Source organism: Leuresthes tenuis, unplaced genomic scaffold, assembly GCF_036924035.1.
Source record: "Leuresthes tenuis unplaced genomic scaffold, fLeuTen1.0.hap1 SCAF_9, whole genome shotgun sequence".
Classification (NCBI taxonomy): Eukaryota; Metazoa; Chordata; class Actinopteri; order Atheriniformes; family Atherinopsidae; genus Leuresthes; species Leuresthes tenuis.
Window position 1 is genome coordinate 17,492,211 of NW_027325363.1, and position 13,007 is coordinate 17,505,217.

Genomic DNA, 13,007 nt, shown 5'->3' on the forward strand with positions numbered 1-13,007 from the left:
ATATCACACAGTGTTATCATTTGTTAAAATTTTTTTTTTAAAAATCAATTAAATTCTTTTTAGAAATCTAAATAAATAAGCCAAAATGCAGAAGCAGTGTGTGCAAAACTAAGTTCACTTTTACTGTTTCTGTGGGAATTAAGGAGGTAAATAGCAGCCAGGTGCTATTAAAAGTTCATTTGATTAGCCACACCTGGCTGCTAATTAAATTAACTTGAGTAATTGATCATCAGCAATCCAACTCAGGGTTGCAGGGGGGCTGGAGCCTATCCCAGCTGCCATTTGGCGAGAGGCAGGGTACACCCTGGAGAGGTCGCCAGTCCATCACAGAGCCACATAGAGACAAACGAGACAAACAACCATCCACACTCACTCCTAGAGTCAATTTAGAGTCACCAATTAACCAAACTTCTTTTTGGGTGGAGGGAGGAAGCCGGAGTACCCGGAAAGAACCCACGCAAATACAGGGAGAACATGTAAACTCCACACAGAAAGGCCCCAGCCGGGATTCAAACCCATTTACAAACAATTTGGAGAAATGACAAAAACTTAAACTTAATTTCAGCTACATTTCAGATTCTGCAGACCACATTTAGCATGTTAAATGTTAAAGGTCATGACAGTACAATAAAAATAAGTGTGAACAAATGACTTGCAAGTCAAAATTACTTGTTTGGAAGGGTCGCCAGGAGAAAATTATTTTCTATCTAAAAAGATCATGAACGCACAGCTTGAATTTGTAAAGTTGCATCTGAACGAAGCACAAAGACTTCTGGAACAATGATCTTTGGACAGACAAGACCCAAGTGGAGATGTCTGGTCATAACACACAGCACCACATTTGGTGAACAGCAAACGTATCAACACAAACTCTTCATACCAACCGTCAAGCACGGTAGTGGAGGGCTGATGATTTGGGCTTGTTTTGCAGCCACAGGACCTGGCCATCCTGATAGTCATAGAGTCGACCGTGAACTCTTCTGTATTCCAAAGTAGTCTTGAGACAAATATGAAGTCATCTGTCCAACAGCTAAGGCTTAGCCAAAATTGGGTCATGTAACAGGAAAATTATCCCAAACACGGCAGCAATGTGCAACCAGAATGACTGACAAACAAAAATAATCAGGGTGTTGCGATGAACCAGTCAAAGTCCAGACTACACTTTCATGAAATCCTGTAGCTGTAAGAGAGAAAGCTGTGTCCAGATAAATGGCCACAAACCTCAAAAAATATTATAAAGAAAACTGCCAGAAATTTCTCCACACTGTTGTCAGAGACTGATCATGTCATACAGAAAACGATTACCTTGACTTATTGATGCTAAAAGTGACTTTACAAGCTGTTGAATCATGGAGTGTACTCAGTTTTTTTTACACACTGCTTCTGCATTTTGGCTTAGCATTTGTTACATCAATGTCATTACATGACTGTGTTTATGGCATTCTACAACCTGCTGAGTACCAGAAGATTTTTATGCCATCATATATAAAACCTTGGAATTGAAAGAGGGTGTACTTTTTTTCACAAGACCCTGTTTCTTCCAGCATGTGATGAAGCAGATTTCTTCCTTCCATAGAGGCAGCTGTGGCCCAGAGCAGTCGTTCGCCAATAGTAGGCTTGGTGGTTCATTCCCCAGCTTTCCCAGTTCACATGTTTGCAATTCCTCTGATGTATTCATTAGTGTATTTTCTGAATCAAGCCTGGTTCCAGCCTTTCATCCACCTGCAAAGCTCTGGGTTCTGGACCTTTGAGAAACTATTCCATGATAAGGGCATCTCCAATTCTTTTTTTCTTCTCTTTTTTGTTATGGCCTCTGGAGTCATCCGTTTGCTATACAACTTGAGTCAGACTCTACTAGCTCACAGGAACCTCACTTAAATTTATTTCTGTGCTGATTTCAGCCTCAGCAAAACTGCCCATGTTACTTGTGCATGTTCTCAGATGTCATCAATATGCATTGAACCTAAGCAGGACATGTTTTTCCAGTTAGCACTGATCCTTGCTCGTTGTCTGTTTAAGACAGCCTATCGATCCAGTCAGTCTTCTATAGTTTCTAAATCAAAACTGTCTTGAACTATTCTCATAATTTTGAAGGAGGCTGACATCTTGGGTTTCCCATTTGCTGTTGACAGTGAAGACAAAAATCTCTAAGCTACTACTGTGTGAGTCTTGTCACATCAGACTGCAGGATATGGATAAATCCAGCACTCCACTGACTGGGTATAGTCAATAAAAGAGCTGTTTAGACACAGGCAGAGACAGGAAGCTACTGCACCAATTATCTCCAACAATAACTAATGTTTTGATATATAAAAGGGTGTTACTGACAGACAAAAACATTTCAACTGAGGGCAGCACCTGAGTACCATCTATTGGCTTGCTTTACACTCAGCTATAGTTCATTCTTACAGGCGTTACACTGGGCTTACATGGCTCAATAAAATTAAATGTAGATAAATGTCCATTTCAGAGCAAAGTCAATGTGGCACAACTAGGACACAATGAATAAATTTCAACACCGACCATTGGTTGATTAATCTATTTGCTGATGAGCTGATTGCAGTGAACAAGCTGATTATCGGATAATGTTCGGCCAATATCTGTTCATCCTGAGCCTCAATGATCCACGTCATTTGTCAAGATGAGTCAAAAATGTAACATGATATTTTATATTTGTTCAGCACATATCCATGATCATATGTCCCAAGTTATCATTTACATTAATGAACATCATTACATTGTTGGAAACAAATGTATGGATTTACTACATAATAACATAGCGTAAATCATTGAGAAACAGACATGTCAGTCATCAAGCCAGAAAAGCTTTTATTCATATGACCATTTTGAAAACTGGATACATCTTTGGTTCTACAATCTATCTTAGTTCACTCTATATAATATATACATAACTGTATACATATTTGCATTTATCCCAAAATTACAAATGTTACAAATCTTTCACAGTGGAATAGAAATTGAATATAAAAACCACTGAGTTAAAACAGACATGGTCTTTGCTTTAAAACAGCTTTTACTTTTGTACACATTCATGTTTATCATAGAATTTTCAATATTTTGCCTTGGTAATGAGTTTAATTATACCTCAGTGATGAAATAAGAAATAAAGCACCTTTAAGTGCACTTATAAATAAGCTAGAGTAAGGATATCTACTGAAGACATTAAATAAAACAGCCTGTGTTAGAAAAGGCTCTTTGATTTCATCCTTATAACCTTCTATACATGGTGTTATTAGGGCCAACATTATAGGTGAAATAAAAATGTTGATAAAGAATTTTAATGAAACCAGATTAGAAGGATAATTATATTGAAATGAGGATTGGGTCTTATCAACAATGAGACCGAGTTGCTTTGCATAGAAAACTATTTTAAAATTTCTTATTGGTCCAAAATATGTGGAGAAACTTAAAATGTTCTCAGTTTGGGGTAAAAAAACATGACGAAAGTGGAAGAATAGATTGGAGTTTACAGGAGGGCGAGAGAGAGGCTGCTACCTTGGTTACTATGTAGTATTTACCTCCACAGACCTTTAGTACAGATATGCCATGATTTGCTGCAATCTCTCTGTACATCTGTTCGTTAACTGTGTCACCATGGTAACTGAAGTGGCAGAGTCAAGACTTGAAGTCACCAAAAGGGTGACCTTGGCATTGACACAGCTGCATCCATCTCTCATTTTCTCATTTTGTCTCTGTTTCAATCTATCCATTTCTTGAGCCAGCTGCCTCTCTGTCACCCACCCGCCTGCCCCGAGCTGCCAGACAGGAAAAGAGCTGGCACCCCCACCCTCCTCCTCAAAAATAACCAAAATGGTTCCTCCTCTTGTGCACGCACAAACTCTGTGTTGTGTGAAACGAGATTTAAAAGGACTTCCAACTGTCAGGTATTAATATTACTGGGATGTGAAGCAGGAGGAGCAAGTCCCTCCTTTGCCCTTATCTAACTGAGGGGTGATGGTGTCGGAGACGTCCGATTGGAGCATGTCATTCTCACTTGCAATGATGTGTTTCACCAAGCAGTTGGCTGCCTCATCAATGTTGATATTCTCCTGGGAAAAAAAAGGGAGGGTGGGGGGCAGGAAAGAAGATTAGAAAAAATAAAAATATGGTTTAGAAAACAATTTGTTGTTGCTATGAGGCACTGAACAAGAAGACAGAAAGATGTGTGCGGAGGAGGTACCACAACAAGACTGAGAGCATGGATAAAGCCTCAGCAGCCATCGTATGAGCAAAAACTGAAATGGGACTTTTGCATAAGCTGTTGCTGTTGGTGGTCCTAGATGGTGACAAATACCAAAGCAACTTTATCCATTTGCTTTGATTTTTAAAGTTTAAAGCACTTTGAATCGTGTTGTTGAATTGAATAAATTTGCCTTGCTTTAACATCTGACTCTTACTTTGGAAAAAAAAACTGTATCTAACACACATCTGAGACAGCTGATTATCTATAAAACTGCTGGCAGAACATAGTAAATGTATTGATCTGCTATAACAACTCTAGAAAACACAAGACAGAAGTATATTTCAATCATATAAGTAGCAACCTGGATCTCTAATCAATAAATGAATAGAGGAAGTACAAATGAGTTAAAAGACTATTCTAAAAAACTTAAACTGATTTCGCCTCAACTAAAGTCATCCGGAAAAATTCTGCCAACTGCCAAACAAATACTCACAACAGCATCCTTGCTGAGGATTCGGAGCTACTTGGACCAGAACTCTGGGTGAAGCTCACATGATGAGGTTAACAATGGGAAAACACCAGCGCACATACACGCACACACACTTTTATAACATATCTTTGGCTGCAACAGCATTAGATAACCAGAACGTGTCTTGTGATGAACTCAGAAGAATGCACACTCCTACTGTGCTCAATCATCTCTTGAACTTACTGTTAGATTTACAACTTAAGACTATTCCATGTCCAAATAAAGACACACACAAAGAAATTCATCCTCTATTCTCTGCACACATAACTTCCTTCTCCTTGCTCTTCGGCGCATGATGAGCATGTCCAGGGCTGATTGAGATCAAACATTGGAGTAATTATATAATCAGATAACTTAGGCAGTGAGCTCAGCTAACACTCTGTAGAAATGCAGATTTTAGAAACTCATTCAGCTCAAAGAACAACTAAACATGCTCTTGTACAAACACCATTTGAGACACAAATAAGCAAATCACTTAACAGTCATGGCCTCTCACTATTCATACAAAAGTTACAAAGGTAATTTTTTTTTTTAACTGTGTAGTATACACAGAATCAGTGGTGCAGCTTGCTGGATTTTTCACATACCAGCTTCAATCGTGCATGGTATTTAAAAAATGTCATATGACTGCATTTCACTTCCTTGACAGGATTAATGCCTTGGTTTCAGTAGCTTAAAGTCCAATTAGTTTTAAGCCCTCTTTGTTGTTCTTAACACTAGGCAAACTCAGGTTGGTTGAATGACAGTCCCAGATGTTGGGATATGTGTGTGTAGTCTATTTTCTTCCACTCTCACTCAGTTGTGAGATCATGCACTGCCACAGTCAGGTTTTAGGCAGTGTCAGTGTGCAGCTCACCTCCCAGTCAGAAGATACTCACTACATATTTTCCATTCCTGTCTACATATAAGCTGTGAGTCGTACAGTGCTTTACAATAGCTTTAATTTTGTGTTGACACATTGATTTCATGAGTTTATCATAGTAATACTGTGAGAATTATGTGTCAAATTCAGACAAAACACTGATATGTGGTTAGACAGAGTGAAATGCACTTATTATTACAACCACAGGCATCGTACATAATTTAGGATGCTTAGATCAAAGTTCCCCAAGTCGTGGTATGGTATTCCAGCATGAAAAGTAAGTCAAACAAGAGAAAAGCTATGAAAAAAATGCAAGAAGCATTTTGTAAGGCTGACCAGTCAAAAAGCAGTATGCATCAAGAACAACATGCATGTCCACTATCTCTGTTCAAAGTCCACACTGGTCCTTGAACACAGCACAAAAAGCTAAACCAGCTTAAAAGTAAATGCAAAGGAGATTCAGTCGTATATGTTTGAACCTCAGTTGGACTCGGATGTGGAATCTGTTTGGCATCAAAACTAGTGACGAGCGGGTTCATCAGAATAGTGAATGTCATAACTTTAGCTTTCTATATCAATTGGCTGTGGTGGACAAAGCCTGTGTTTTCTTTCAAATTTCTCAAAACTAACAAACTTCTTGAATGTGTATGGTCATGACAACTCTTTGCTGGAGGTTTTAGCTTTTTTTCCACATTTTAAAAATAAACTGGTAATTGACTTTAGAATTTGTGACATAGCAAATCTAGGTTGCCCAGGAAACGTTTTCTGTTTTAGGGCAGAGAATATAAAAACACCTCTGCAGTTACAAGCTTTCAGTTTCTTATCAAAACATCTGACTCACATTGAGGAGAATCAGCCTAAATGACAAACTACTCCTTTACAATTTGTGCAGGGGAAAGGAAAACATTGGTTCGATATATTCTCTCAGCATTCCTGGACATCCAGTCTAGATGACAGAGCACCTGATACAAGTGCAGCTGACCAGAAAAAATACAGAAGGAACGTCTGCTGAGATTCTCTGTGGGAAAGCAGCAGTGCTCTGTGATTGAGACTTTGTTCATATGCAAATGCTAAACAGACTGTGACTGTGAAACTCAACACATTTAAAGGATTTTCTCCCATCTGAATGTGCTTCTGTTGTGGCGTCCACACAAGACAATCAGGTGCTGGGTCAGTCAGAGTCAAGGATGTCAGCTGCTTCTCAAGGACATTTGAACAGATCAGACATGCTTGTTGTGCGTCTCATGGTTCTCACCTTTGCAGATGTCTCAAACCACCCCACAAAGCCATTTTCCTGGCAGAACTGCTCCATCTTTATTCCGTTATTGGTCAGCACGTCCCGACCTTGGTCACATTTATTAGCCAAAAGCACAGTGGCTACATGTTTCCCATTGTCAAGTGTCAATTTGGAATCCAAGTCCTCCTTCCATTTCGTGACGGCCTCAAAGGAGGCAGGCCGTGTCACATCGAACACTATGAAGGCACCCATGGCTTCACGGTAATACACACGGGTCATGTTTCCAAACCTCTCCTGACCTGGAAGACACATGCAGAAACACAAAAAGAGAAGGGTTGTTGTTTGGTGCCACTGGGAATGAGTGTGAACCTTTCATACTTCTATTGATGCATGCTGGAAAATGCATCTTTTCCATTTGTTATGAGATATTTCTGATTTACAGCACACACAAAGCAGCTGGCATAGGCTCTTCAAAATGAGTCGGTTATTCATTTCATCATACTTCTGTCACATACATGCTTCCATGTATCTTTTCTCTGAATGCTTCACCTCATTCATTCCCCATTTATGTCCATGTCCATACTGAAGAAAGAAAGAGCGGCACAGAGAGATGAATAAGATGGAGAGAGGGTGGAAAGGGGACGAGATGTCTACTTGGTGTTTGTGTCTGCTTGCCTGTGAAATTGTCTGCAAAGATTCCTGGCGGTAAAATTAATTTGATAAGCCCTGCTGGAACGCTGTATCCACACAGACTTTCCATCTATAAACTCCTCTCGAGCACAATCAGTGTTTGAATAATGTCATCTTGTGAGCAATTTCATCATGGGCTAACCAAAAATAACTAAAACTGAATTTTTAAAGTACTCAGCACAGTGCCCAGCAAAGGATGTAAGAAAAAAAATAAAGTTGAGTGTCACTGAAGTCTTTCTCATCAGAACAGGTGGATCAGAGCACAGGGTCAGCTGCAGAACAGCTGGCAAGATGACAGTTTTGCTCAAGGCAGATGTGCACGTTCTCTTTGAACCATGTCTTTATACTTCCAGCTCTCACAGCAGACAAAGCAGACACTTTTCTCTCTCAAACATACAATGTCTTTAAGCGCACATTAATATATTTACATTCCTGTGTACAGGATCATTTAAGTATCCAGGTTTCTGACCAATAATGCTGAGATGTGTACAGATCTCTTATCATCTCTCTTCAGTCACTAGCAGAGAATAACTTTAAAAAGCTCTGCCAGTAAAGTGTAAGGCCAACTCAATCTGCAAAAAAAGCTTAGATGCTGTGTAAAATGTAAATAAAAACAGAATGCAAATTATTTGCAAATTATCGTGAACCAACATTTCATTCAAAATAAAAAACAGAAAACATATCATTGTTGAAAATGAGACATTTCAATATTTCAAGCAAAGTATGAATTTATCTTGGGTTTGATGGCAGCAACACAAATAAAAAAAGTTGGGGCAGGTTGTGTTTACCACTGTGTTGCATCACCTGAGGGATGTTGCATCACCTGAGAGACTGAGGTAGGTAGTTTAACAATAGTCTGTTCACAAATGGGAGCTGAGACCAGTTGTTGGACCTTTGGGAGAGGAATGCTCTCCTATTCTTGTCTAATACAGGATTCTAGCTGCTCAGCAGTCCTGGGTCTTTTTTCTTTGGGTTTTATATTTCATTATGTTCCAAATCTTTTCAGCTGGTGAAAAGTCTGGAATGCAGACAAGCTAACAGGCTAACCAAAGATCATGGGCATCCAATATTGATTTTCAGCCAAGTCCCTGGTGCACAGAGATGTCGTAATATCGCTCCACAATTAGTAGATGCAGGTCTTTGTAGATCGCAGAACCTCTGCTCATCTTTTCTTCTGACGGACTCTGCCTCTCTGAGGTACTATTTTTATACCGAAACATGTTACTGGCCAGTTAACCTAACTGGCTGCAACATGATCCTCCAGCTGTTTCTTTTTAATACCAGTTACTTCTGTTTCCCCCATCCCAACTGTTTTGAGACACACTGTTCTCAAATTCAAGAGGAGCAGAATATTTTTCATAAAACAGTAAGATGTCTGACTTGCAACATTCAAAATGCTTTATATGTTCGATTGTGAATAAAAAGTTGGTTTGTAAGATTTGAAAATCATTGCATTCTGTCTAGAAAATGCTAAACGTAAAGAAAGAAAAAAGTTCAAATAGGCTCAAACTCGTTCTATTTTCTTTTACCAGTGCAGGTGTGATGTCACACAAAGTCAACATTACAGTTACAGTTTGATACCGATGTCGCTCAGATTTGATTGATGCACTGTGGTATTGATGACTAATCAGAACAAAACTAAGTCATGACTAAAACCAGTCTGTATTAAGACCAAAACAAGACTGTTTGAATAAAAAGTTGATTGTGAAACAAGTGTTAAAGATGTTATGTTAAAGATAACATAAAGTCTTGTGACCTGTTTACAGCAGTTTACAGGTGTTTCAGTGTACATAAAACATCAGTCAATATCACCATGAAACTTCCCAAGCTCACTCTTGACATTGAAACAAGTATGGTTTCCATGACAATATTTATCTAAATAATATGTCTACATATGCAAATGAGGTATTAGGTATCAAATATGAAGCAGTTTTCATGCATTTCATGCATTTTCATACAACACTGGTGATGCCAGCTCTCATTAAATTCTGTTGACATATTGAAGTAAAAGAGTTTTACAAAGGTACTTGTCTAAAAATCTGAAAACTCTGTCAATGACAAGGAAAATCCTTTTTACACCACGTTGTTAGATGTAAAATCTTACATAAATCAGACTATGAGGCCCTTCAGGGTACAGATTAATCAAAGTGGAAAGCTTGGTGAGTAAGGGCAACTAAAGTGGAGAAAAATGGCCTCAAAGGTCACTGCATAAAAAAGTTAACAAAGATATGATTATTAAACTTTCCAATTTTATTATTTAAGATAAATGTTTTCTTGTGCTTAAATGGACAAATAGCACATTACATCTAAACATGGTCTGTGGTAAATAAATGTACCTAAATTTGTCATTTTGAGGGTTTACTTCTCATTTGCTAAACAGAAGATCTGCGGTGGAAACAATAAAGCTCAATATTTCTGTGTTAGACTCACCAAGAACACAATAAAAAAAATAGCAAAACTCTAACACGGAGGATACATTATACCAGATAATAATTATGATGTTTAAAGAATAGAATATATGCGTTGCGTTTATAATACTTATTTCAACATTATGATTTTGATCATAGCTGATAAAATCTAAATATTTCTGGTTGCAAATTGATGTTTTTGTACAATTATTACAGTTATTTTCAGTGTTTTCAAGTTCCAAAAAATTAGGATAATGTTCATAATAAAACAAATGTGAGCTAGTTTAAACCAGTTAATATCTTTTAATATTCTGTGTTCAAACGGGACACCAAAATCTGGTCCACAAGATCTATGTAAATTTAAAAAGCTGAACATACATACGGCCACTAAGATAAGACCCAAACCTTTCTCATTTTCATTTTATGTCTGAGAAGCAAGTTTTCTCCCCTAAGAGTCCCAGACACAGAAAAATGGCAGACAAAAATAGAACAGTTAGAGTTGTTTATCCTCGGAAATGCACAGAAGCAGCAAGTGATTTAATGGTTTTGAGGCCTAAGATTACATAAGCCCATCATCAATCCCTATACAGACCTGCCGCTATGCTGGGGGTAATCACATACTGAAAGACATATTTTGGATGTGAGCAGTTTGACAAAATATTCAAATATCTGATCCAAACTAAATGGAAAAAGCATATGATGCAGAAACAGTCAGAGTTATTTAGGCTTTCCCACCGAAGGGCCCCCATTACTTTTATTCAACTGCAGGGAGCACATACAGTGCAATCCAGGACCTATGGCAAATTCCCCAGACGGAGACACTCTTCTTTGGTTCGTAATAAAAGCTTTCTGTATAAAAGGTCTTGGGCCTCAAATCTCCCTCACATGAGTTTGAGACACATGACTGCTTGCGCTTACTGGAGAGAGCGCACAGGAGGGGAGAGAGCAGCAGGTCAGAGGATTCTTCTAAACCTCAGCCGACACTCATGTGACATGACTGTAGCCCTCAGGTTTGTCATCTTACCGCACAGCATCCCAGTCAAAAGGTTGCATTATTTCTGAATTCCGTGGTTGGCGCAAGCAATTAAAACATTACATGCTATCGAGAAAATATATTACGATTTCTGAGAACCATGGCTTTGAAAAAAAAATGAATAAATAAATCAAACAAACCCTCAACTCCTCAGATCCATAACATCTGAATCCTACTAAATACATGCAGTACAGTGTGCCACATGTAATACACTTATACAATTTTATAGGTGTTTCTATTTCATAGGTTTCATAGGTGATTTGATAGGTGTGAACAATGAAACCAGCACACAGAACAGCACTGTAGAGAAGAGGTGACAACACAACATAAGTGGGAATATACAGTATGAATACGCTACAGTTATTAGTACAGAAGACACTGTGTGTATGACTGCTCTGGATTACTTAAACAGGAGCTGATGATAGCAGCTGACATGACATTGTAACCATGGTGTGAGGAGTAAGTTTGCATTTTGCCTTGAACTGGAGCCTGTGCTTCTGTTTGGTTCTAACTGAGGGGAGATTGCCATTTTTAGGCCCAACAGAGCAGCTGCTGCAGTGAATCTGAAACAGTGGCAGATGGTTACAATGGCCGTTTTTATCATAACGCTTTGTCATTAAAATCTGCTCGAGCTCATTTTGTGTCTGAGCGATTTAAAATATAACATGCAGAAGCATGGAGCCACAATTTAAACCATTAAAAACATAATTACCCTCATGATAATAGATTCCCAGAAACAGGACTTAACTTTTAAATGGAGCCTTCAGGTAATTTTACTGAAAGGACCAATTAAGCAGACTAAGCAGATTTCTTTTATGCTCCTAAGAGTGTCCATAAACCAGGAAAAGGTTTTTAATCCGAGTGTATTATATAGGATACCTCTTCACAGCCCCTTCACACATTTGTAATACAGCCTATTAATTTGTGTAAAGACACTTCCAAACAAAGTGAAAAAAGTTTCAGAAATCGACTTGGAAGTGATTTTGAGCAGTGCGTAAAAGTTGGACTGTACCTGCGATGTCCCACAGCTGCAGGCGCACCGTCTCCTGGTCCCAGTTAAGGACTTTGAGAGCGAAGTCCACCCCGATGGTGGCTCGGTAGTTGGGACTGAAGTTGTGATGGACGTACCGCTTGATGATACTGGTCTTACCAACCCCGAGGTCCCCTATCACAAGAATTTTGTAGAGGTGCTCCTTGTGGTGGTTGTTCTGCATGGCGACCGAGGAGGGCGAGAGCTGAGCATGAATCCACCGTGCTGATAGGACTTGGGGGATGAACGGGGGAGAGACGCGGGACAATGCTGAGACAAGTGGAGGGCTGGGAATGAGAAGGGGAAGTAAGGTAGTTACGCCTTGGCCAGCAGAGGGACGTGGAGAACCGACGCGTGCACCTTGTGACTGACGCAGGGCTGCTGCCAGAGGGGGACGGCTGAGGACTGCACTATGCTAATTGCAACAAATGTTTATGTAAATCCTCCAGGATGAAGATGATAAAAGCTTGTTTGTCAGCAGTGTTGGAATAAGTATTAAAGTTGTGAACTTAGTTTAAGGTAGCAATGATAAAGTGCAGCACTTCAAGAAAATGATCTGATTTGGAAACTTAGTTATTAATTCCCATTTACAGAAAATGTAACCTACTTTAAGCATTAAAATAATTCAGTTCCAATGATTAGGAACTGAATTATTTTAATGCTTAAAGTATTGTACAACAGGAGTTAGTTACTAATGCAATATGCATGGTTAAAGAGGAGCTATTGTTATGTAAAGTAATCCACAAACAGCATACTTTGTAAAATTATTTGTCCCCAATATTTTGTTAATCAGCCACAGCTGTCAGAGTATCTTGCAAGAATAAGGTTGTATTGCAACCTGTAATTTAAACTGATGTCTTTGTTTTTTAATAGGACAACAAAATGCCATCCGAGCTGCTGAAGTGAAATTAACAAATTATTTTTAAATCTTAAGAATAGATCAATGAAAAGTTTGAGCAGTTTCATTTGGCACTGAACAGAGAAGCAAGTAAAGGAAAAAGCTTAAATACGAGA

General features: G+C 38.7%; 1 protein-coding gene across 1 annotated transcript; it reads right to left on the reverse strand.

The window, feature by feature from the left end:
- Positions 1 to 3,384: 3,384 nt before the first annotated feature.
- rab38a (RAB38a, member RAS oncogene family) lies at positions 3,385 to 12,259 on the reverse strand. The gene is made up of 3 exons (XM_072391744.1): positions 11,976 to 12,259; positions 6,851 to 7,131; positions 3,385 to 4,070 (listed from the first exon to the last, which is right to left on the reverse strand). The coding sequence occupies exons 1-3, from the start codon at positions 12,175 to 12,177 to the stop codon at positions 3,915 to 3,917; spliced, it is 639 nt and encodes a 212-aa protein (XP_072247845.1). The 5' UTR covers positions 12,178 to 12,259; the 3' UTR covers positions 3,385 to 3,914.
- Between the last annotated feature and the right edge of the window lie 748 nt (positions 12,260 to 13,007).

Bases quoted from the DNA above. Each gene is read 5' to 3' on its own strand.
- rab38a (XM_072391744.1), bottom strand. From the start codon at position 12,177: ATGCAGAACAACCACCACAAGGAGCACCTCTACAAAATTCTTGTGATA. The intron at 7,132-11,975 runs GTACAGTCCAAC...TGTGTCTTCCAG, and splicing joins GCAGCTGTGGGACATCGCAG to GTCAGGAGAGGTTTGGAAAC. The intron at 4,071-6,850 runs GTGAGAACCATG...TTTTTTTCCCAG, and splicing joins GGTTTGAGACATCTGCAAAG to GAGAATATCAACATTGATGA.